Source organism: Nilaparvata lugens, unplaced genomic scaffold, assembly GCF_014356525.2.
Source record: "Nilaparvata lugens isolate BPH unplaced genomic scaffold, ASM1435652v1 scaffold5218, whole genome shotgun sequence".
In the NCBI taxonomy this organism is placed as follows: domain Eukaryota; kingdom Metazoa; phylum Arthropoda; class Insecta; order Hemiptera; family Delphacidae; genus Nilaparvata; species Nilaparvata lugens.
Genome location: NW_024091099.1, coordinates 10,551 through 20,377, shown reverse-complemented (window position 1 = coordinate 20,377; position 9,827 = coordinate 10,551). Strand labels below are relative to the sequence as shown.

The 9,827-nt window shown below is 32.7% G+C and overlaps 1 protein-coding gene across 1 annotated transcript; it reads right to left on the bottom strand.

Annotated features, from left to right (window-relative positions):
* Nucleotides 1–399: 399 nt before the first annotated feature.
* LOC120355915 lies at nucleotides 400–8,685 on the bottom strand (the record flags this gene model as incomplete). The annotated part of the gene is made up of 3 exons (XM_039444665.1): nucleotides 400–4,065; nucleotides 7,032–7,226; nucleotides 8,500–8,685. Coding segments are annotated over 3 exons (557 nt in total), but the record flags the coding sequence as incomplete, so codon positions are not given.
* Nucleotides 8,686–9,827: the final 1,142 nt, after the last annotated feature.

Below are 9,827 nucleotides of genomic sequence, written 5' to 3'. Positions count from 1 at the left end.
TTCGTGTTCCTCGCATCAAAGAGCATAAGGTTACGAAGTTTGAGCGATTTTTATTTTCACAGAAATATTAGAAAAACCATGAACTAACTAAACAGTAAAAAAATGTATCTCAGATTTGGCTGAAATTTGCACCATAGATGAAGAAATTTGCACCATAGACTTTTTTCTAATCTACTCTACTTTTGACCACTTCTGCTGAACTCCTTGAGGTTTTTTATTCATGGATTTCATGAAAAATGCAAACCTCCCAGATTTCATTATTCGAGGCTATGGATAGAGGTTGACCTAACAAGTGTCGTGCTATAATATGAGACGTTGCGCTACAATACAGAGTAAGTATAAAATCTTTCCTCATAAAATTCACATTTATAATTAATGAAGAAATAATGAGAAACAATATTTTGGTAATAATAAATTTATTACTGTCAACTTTTACATAGCATTTCACTCACAATTTAAAAATAAACTTTTTACAAAAAATAAATTATGACAAAATTTTTGTACTTTTATAACACTTGGCGCAAATAGTCACATTTTAATTACAAAATATTTGAAATGTATGCTTCATGTAGGAAGTTTAAAAAGACAAATATGAAAGATAAATATTTGAGATTCAGATGGTTTAAAAACCTATCAACAATATAGGCCACTATGGATAAAGTTTTAAAATTACAGTAGATTATTATATAAAATATATCACTTCAGCAACTACAGATAACAATAAAAATAAAAGATTGCATAATAGAGTAATAAAACTTTATACTAGAAAATCTTAAAGCAACGTTCATCAACATGGCACAATGGCGATTGAACTGATAATAGATAATAATTTATTTTACATTTTCATGAAGATCAATATAATAAGTTTCAGTTTTGATTTCTAGCAGGACATGAATTTGAGGACAAAAATCTCATAATTAAATAATGTGTACGTGGTAACTAAAATATAATATTGGTAAAAGCAAAAACAGTGATGTGATAAAATTCTAGTTAAGTTAATATAACAAGCAATACAAAATATATATTTAGATTTATAAAAAATGTTAGTAAAGGTATTAGGTACTTAATTTTTTTAAATATTTGGCTTAGCTTAATGTTAATATTAAAATTCAAGCATACAAATAAATATAACAGTCCGTTACAAAAAAAATATCTAACAACCAATTTCAACTGCCGAGAATGATTATTTAAAAAGTTATGCATGTATTACATACAATAGAGTTACAATATAAGTAGCTTAATCAGTCGACATAAAATTAGTTCTCTCTTTTCAAGTCAGTAATGAGAAATTTAGTTTTTTCAACTTTTTTCTTGTTATGTAAGGGATCACCAATGACTTATTTACAGTCTCAATATTCGTTTCATGTAGGCTTTAAGTTTAGATTCAATTACTCAACTAAAGAATCATTAAAACAATAATTAAATATAATGTCACATAGGTACTAGCATAGAGAAACGATAGCATAAGTAGATAGATATCCCATGGTATAGGGCGTTTATGTCGCAACTTTTACTGTTATCCCAAGCCGATAGTTCACGTAGTTCTTTCCTATGCAGCTCTGTGACGCTGGTAGTCTCTCAAATTGTGTCGTTCATACACTATTTCCCCAACAAAACAGTAAAAATTGAAAATAATCGATAGTAATCGGCTTGAGATAACAGTAAAAGTTGCGACATAAATTCCCTATACCATGGGATATCTACTTACGCTGTTGTTTCTCTATGGTACTAGTTACAATAAGACAGTAAAATTTCGAACTCTTGCTACGACAGTTAAATTAATCATGTAAAACATGTAGATGTAGAGTATGTATTGATTTTATGTACGCTTCAAATTCTTACAAGCCAGATTTTGAAAAATTAAACATTAGACAGACTTCATTAGTCAAAAAAATTGATGCGGTACTTGAAACAACAATTTTTGGTTAGTAATGTTACAGAAAACGCAACTAATGAACTAGAAACTACTTTGGTTAGATAAAATTTAAGGTATACTAATCTAAGGACTAAAACATAAATAATATCAAAATTAATTACTTTCAAACAAGCATAACAAAATAGATTCAAACGATAAATACACTAGTAAACTATGATGAGTATAATATAAATAAGCAGTGATCTATAAAAGATTGTATCAAAAGATTTTGTAGCACCAATGTCAAGCTGTGTCCACAATGGACAAATGTTCGACATACATGTTTGTTGAGGGGCTCAGGGACAAACATTTTAAAAAGCTTGGACAATCATTGTTTGTCAAACAAAAATTACTACTGTTTCTCCCCACTTACAAATATTTTGTTCGGTGACGCGTCCACACTGACCACGGGCAAACATTGTTTGTCAAACATAATAAAATTTGCCCAAACTGCTTCAACAAACATGTTTGTCGAACATTTGTTTTCAGTATGGAGCCGGCTTCATACTGTAGTAGTTTAACAATGATATACGACGTGAAATGATATTTAATATGACGGTGATGTATGATGATTATATATGACGGCATATTCAAATCTTGAGTTTTGACTACTATGGTCAATAATAATAATAATAATAATACCAACCAAGTAATATCACTCCATGTATTTTACCCCTAATAATTTATAATATTTATAGAATACCCCTAATTAATTAGGGGTATTCACAATGTTGGAGTTAGCTGGCCAAGTCGAGCTATTCGCTAACTCCAGCTATTTGCTAAGTCTGTGTTAACTCAATGCTATAGTGGTACGTTAGAAAAAAAATAACAGACGAGATAGCAGATAGCGCTGATTTGAGTCCGCTAACTCTAGCTATCTCTGTTAAAACGGCAGCCATATGCTTATAATCTTACTTTTGAGTTATAATAAACTTTGAGTCAAACAAATTATCCGCTTGGATCGCTACTGCAATTAGCTAATAGCAGATGGTTTTAGATGGGGCGTTCAAAATCCAGAGTTATCAAATAGCACTTTAGCTGGCTAAAACAACATTGTGAATACCCCTACTGTATAATGTTAACAAACAAATACAAAAGTGATGAATTATGTAATATCAATTATTCATACATTTTTTCACATAAAACCCGCATAGAAATCCCATTACTTCAAAATTACAACGTATAATCAACTTTTCCAACACAGACATTGAATGTCTAGTCATACCTTACAATACAATAGTATTACTTTCAATTCTATACTGAGTGTCTATTTTTCTTAGGGCTACTTTAAATAAAAATATAAATCTGAATCCCCTTTTTAAATTATTTTGTCATTAATAATTTAGTAACTAAATAATTTCACTGATGAAATAATTTAAAAAGGCTACCCAGATTATATTAATATTTTTATTTATATCCATGCTGAGTTTATATCTGAAAAAAGGTATTCGTCAGATTAAGGCGCTTCAAGGCACAATATTGGACAGATGCTTACATTTTTTCGTAATTTTACAAAGTGTGCTTACATTTCATAAGCCGGTTGCACAAAATAATATTAATAATGATTAAATGCCACGAAAACCAATCAGACAAGGCTTCTCTGATTGGTTCTCGTAAAATTTAATCACGATTAAAATTCACAGGCTTTTGAGCAACTGGCACATATGTTACACAGTGATGTTTACATTTCATAATGTTATAACATCTTGTTCATTGAGAGATCATTGTTTACAGTCACATTATTACGGGTATGTCTGTATTCATCTATGAATAAAGCTGTATTCGCACACAACAGTGAAAATATAATTCCCATAAGTTCTAATGGTATTATGCATACTCACTCGGCCGGGCTGACTGTGAATAGTCCAATAAGAAACCATGAGAATCATATTTTTACTATTCACTGACACTGTTGTCAGCTTAAGGCTTTCAAATTACAAACCTAGGTGAATTGATGTTCAAATAGACAAGTGATTATTGATAAATCCAACCAATATTCATGTAATTGGCGTAATGGTCGTAAGCCCACGACATGTTCAAAGGTTTGAGCAGTTCGATTGCCCCAGAATAGTCCCAATTTGTGAAGTTTTGCAAGTCAGAGATGTTGATCGAAGGCATCTGAATGGTATCCAACTCAACTCCATAGTATCCTGCGCAAGAAAATCATAATTTTTATGTTTGATTCATGTACAAAGGTCAAAAATTATCCAATATCATGAATAAGATTTTCTGAATAAATGTAGAAATACTAGTAAACTACTATTGTATGTTCTGGAAGCCGAGAGACAAAACTTCATAATATCCTGTCGAAGAAAATCATCATGTTTATGTTTGATTCGAATACAAAGCACCAAAAATTATTCAATATTATCAATAACATTTTTTGTCATAGTCATTGAATTTCAGCTGTTTTCCATGCATGAAATCAATTCGGTAAACAGCTTTTTGCAGAACAAATAAACATATGATTCTCATTACAGCATACTGTACTGTAATGAAACCGTATGTTCTCTTTACAGTCGAGTATGTTTCCTAGTTCCGAAATAGGAACAGCAGAACTGCTACAAAAAACCACCTTCAGCGCTTCAGGTGAAAGTTTTGTCAACTTCCACAAAATTCCTGATTCGGTATTTGTAAACTAGGTTATGTTTATAGAATGCATGTAGTAACGTCAGCACTAGCAATTAATGTTTTTTAATATTGTTTATTATTCTTTTTTAGATTATTATGACAAAAAATAGTGTACGTTACTTGAAAGTGAATGTCTTTTGCAGTGCTGGAATGAAATTCTAGTCTCGACTAACGCCTCGACTAGAAACATCATTCTCGCCTGCAAAAGGTCCCTTCCCATCCTTGTTACGTAAGATACTATTAAAAACTACAACTATAGAGAGGTCCACGTTATAATGGCAGAGAAGAAAGATAGGAGAAAAACTTTGGCGATCCTCTGTCTTGTCAATGCCTTCTATAGATGGTAGCTGATACAGGTTTATTGATGTAGTATTACACTCTAGTATTATTATTTGTCTATAGTGAGGTCTACGTTACAATGACAGTAGAGAAATATAGGAGAACAGCGTTGCCGATTCTCTGCCTTGCCACTGCCTTCTATACAGGATAGCTGATACCGGTATATCTGATAAAAAATAATAACTGTTCATTCTAGTTTAAAATCATCAATTATATTTTATTCCTCAAGACTATCTATTTTTCAATGATTGAATAATGAATTTCCATTCTTGAGATTGGATGTTTTGATACCGAATTAATTAATTATTTATTTATTGGATGGAGCAAACGATCTAGCAACCTTTCAGAGCTAGGAAAGGATAGCGCTATCTGCTTTGTAGAATGATAGACAAGGATAGCAACACCAATGTTAATCAAATACTGTCATTATAACGTTCACCTCACTACAGCACTTAGTACTGCTGCTTCATTAAAAATCTGGTGTGGCGCACTCACACAACTTTCCTTGCCGTTATGAAAATTGATCACCTGACGCTAGTGTTCCCGCGCATCTCAAGTCTACTATTCAAAGATTTGAGCCAGCTGGTGACAGGGCAATAACGCTGGAGACACACATGAGGTCTGCTATCTCTTCATAGTGAATCATTTAATAGAATCAACAATAATTTGCAATTGAATAATCAGATTTTCTCGAATGAAAAGCTTATTTTCAATTTTAGGTGAAAATGTTACTGAACATTAATTGTAGAGATTTTCATGCTCAATCTACTCCACTTGATTTTTTTTTGTTTCAATTGTATCTGAAACCTGATAATTGGAAATCTATCTGCATTAATGGGGCGGATCTCCTGAAATTTTTACAGATATGGGACTTGTGGCAGTTGATAGAGCTTATCGATGACTATTTTAGGTATAAATTTGATCAAAATCGTTGCAGCCGTTTCCGAGAAAATCATGAAAAACCCTGTTTTTGACATCATTTTCGCCATTTTAGCCGCCATCTTGAATTGCATTTGATCGAAATTGTTCGTGTCGGATCCTCATAGTGAAAGGACCTGAAGTTCCAAATTTCAAGTCATTCCGCTAATTGGGAGATGAGATATCGTGTACACAGACGCACATACACTCACACACACACACACACACACACACACACACACACACCACACACACACACACACACACACACCACACACACACACACACATACAGACCAATACCCAAAAAAAAAACACTTTTTTGGACTCAGGAGACCTCGAAACGTATAGAAATTTACAAATTTACATACCTTACCGAGAAAAACATGGTTTTTTAGTAATTATCCGCCATTTTTTCCGCCATCTTGAATTGAATTTTATTGAATTTCTTATTGTCGGATCCTCATGGTATAAGGACCTTAAGTTTAAAATTTCAAGTCAATCGGTTGATTAGGAATGGAGTTATCGTGTTCACAGACATACACACATACACACACACACATACACACACACACATACACACACACACATACACACACAGACCAACACCCAAAAATCATGTTTTTGGACTCAGGGGGACTTGAAACGTATAGAAAACTTGAAATCAGGGTACCTTAATTTTTTTCGGAAAGCAATACTTTCCTTACCTGTGGTAATAGGGCAAGGAAAGTAAAAATGTATTTTATTTATTTAGTAATGTGCAATAATTCTTCTTCTTTGGTTACCATTTGTTGGGCTGGTTGGCAGCAACTCTCCATGCCTCTCAGTCATCCGCCATCCTTTTGAGGTATCTGTAGTTGGTACAATAATTATGATACTCTGTAAAAAATAACTTCTAACTTGGGAGGGACATGCGCAGTAGAGAAAGCATACAGAGGTAGGAATACAACGGCAGCAAAGTTGCCGTTCTTAACCGGCCAGCACTCTCTAATTTTCTCGTGATTATTCAAGCGCTCATGTTAAACTTACGGAGTTTCCTGTCTGGAATCCTTCAGTCGACTGACTCTAATCGACAAATTGGCAACTGTGCTTCTACCCATCACTGTAATCAGCTGATCTCCCTCCATTTCTCTGCGCTGTATATTCCTCCAAGTGAAAAGTTATTTTGTACGGACTATACATAACAATTATTACTGAATTAGCCTATTATCAATTTTTATCAAACTCACCATAAGCAAAGACCATTCCGCCGATTATTACTAAAAGTAAGAATAGCTTAAAAGCTGTTCGTAGTCCGAAATTGTGGAAGGCTTGGCGTACAGAAATCAGAATCTTTATCTCCCAAGAGAACAGCATCATCATCAACTGATAAGTCCAACGGAAGGGCGCAGTCCACCAAGCCGACTGTTCGCTTGAATTCCGCCCTAAAAACATAGACAAATATGTCAAAATGTTATCCACACATAATAATAAAATCTATAAAATAATATCTGGTTATTAAAACTCATCTAATTATAATTTGTTGCATCAATTGCGTCCTAAAAATCATATAAAAATACTCCAAAATTTTATCCTCTCAATAGCTATAATCTACAAAATAATAACTGGTTATTGAAGCTCATCTAATGATAATTTGTTACTTGATTTGCGTTCTAAAAATCATAGAGAAATAATTGTCAAAATGTTATCCTCACAATAGCTATAATCTATAATAATATAATAAAGAAAAAAATTGGCTTATACACATAGAGGATAGGAAATACATAATGACACATCCTCACAATCATCTGAACTACTCAACTGATTAAGGCTGTGCAAAGGCTAAAAATAAACTTCCTACTTGTGATATTTTTCATAGTTTTTCGATTGTATATCATCAAGCTATCAAAATGAAAAAGCTTTCCCAGGAAAACATTTTTTTCCCGATCATTACTTTTTGAGATATGAGCGCCTAAAGTTCAAATTTTTGGGACAGAACATTTCAAATTTAGTGGATAAATTCTTCATGGTATGTGATTGAATAAGACAAAAATTTCCTGAAAATATTAATTTTTGATAAAGAACATTTTTTAAATGTCTTTTAAATGTCCCAATATTTATTGGGACAGAACATTTCAAATTTAGTGGATAAATTCTTCATGGTATTGATGATTGAATAAAACAAAAGTTTCCTGAAAATATTAATTTTTGATAAAGTTATTCAATTTACAAAAAAAAATAACTTTTTTGAGTTATTTTTAGTAAATTGAATAATTTTCTCAAAAATAGATATTTTCTAAACATTTTTGATTTATTGAATCAACAATACCATGAAGAATTTATCCTCTGATTCTCATGGATTTATCTCTTACCGAATTTGAAATGCTCTGTCCCAAAAATTCGAACTTTAGGCGCTCATATCTCAAAAAGCAATGATCTAAAAAAAATGCTTTTCTGAGAAAACTTTTCTATTTTGATAGCTTGATGATATACAAATCGAAAAACATTGAAAAATATCACCAGTAGAAAGTGTATTTTTAGCCTTTGCACAGCCTTTACTTGAAATTTTGCAGATACATTCTTCATTTACCGAGCATGGTTATAGGCTTATTTTCAAATCTTAAAAATTTCAGTAGGTCAGGTTTTCAGTTTTTCAGTCATTATAACGTGGACCTCACTATATCAATTTGAAAATTGTACAATTTTAGAGGTTCTCACCAGTAACTGGAGCAGTTGTGCTCCAGTAATTACCAAAGATCAGATCGTAAGGAAGGCAAAGTATTCCCAGCAACAAGTCGATGAAGAAATCGGCAACTTTTGTGAGAAACGATTTGTTTGGTTCTTGGATGATTGGTGGTCGAGTCAACTGTGACTTGCCATTGGACGAGCTTTCAAACGTGCTTTCTGAAACAAGTATAAAATATTTTTATTGATTTAATAATATAGATTACAGCACGATTTCTAGTACACAAAATATTCAGAAACAAGTATTGATAATCAAGCAAGGATTCACAATATGTTTTCGAATTCAACTGTTAAAAAATTCACTCAAGTAATAGTATCTCATTGGACAACAAAATATTGATTTACAAACAAATTATAAAACCTGTCTGGACGTATGAAATTCAGCTTTGGAGCTGCTCTAGAACTTCTAACATCAATTAGATTCAAACATTCCAAAACAAAGTACTGCGGAACATGGTGAATGCGCCCTGGTACATAAGGAACAGCGATTTGCACCAAGATACAAGACAAGAACTCATAATTTACAGGTTTAATCTGGTGAACTATCACTTTTGAATACTTATATTACGACATAGCAGTCTGATTTTTATTGACCGAGCGAAGTGAGGTCTAAGGCTGGTCATAAACACATTAGTCAAGACAAGAATAGTCACGTTTAGTCACAATATTTCACATTGCTGCTTATGACGCAACACACACTGATTAGTCATTGCAATTAGATATGACTCCATAAGCAACTATGTGAAGTATTGTGACTAAACGTGACTAGTCTTGTCTTGACTAATCAGTGTGTGACCAGCCTAAGATTCAAGTCGACGGTTTTGCATTTCTCTTTTTGTTTATTAATGTTCCGCATTTATGGCGAAACGCGGTAATAGATTTTCATGGAATTTGACAGGTATGTTCATTTTTGAATTTCGCGTCAACGTATATGAAAGGTTTTTTGAAATTTTGCATTTTAAGAATAATACAAAAGGGGAAGGATTCTCCTTCGAACGCCAATATTACCGTAAAAATCAGACTATAGAAATTCATCCTAAATCAGCTGTCGAGCGGATAATTAATTGCATGCAATGACGCATGCAATTAATATCTCAATGTAACTTAGTAAAAAATCAGCTGTCGTGTGGACTATTCATTGCATGTAATGACGAATGCAATAATTAATAACTGAAAGTAAACAGTATTTTCACTCGACCTTTCTCTCCTTTCAACTCGGGTTGACCTGTTGCCAATATGTCTTGAAGGAGATTAGCTTTTGATGCACCAACCCCAACAGCCATTAGCCGTTTTCACACCAA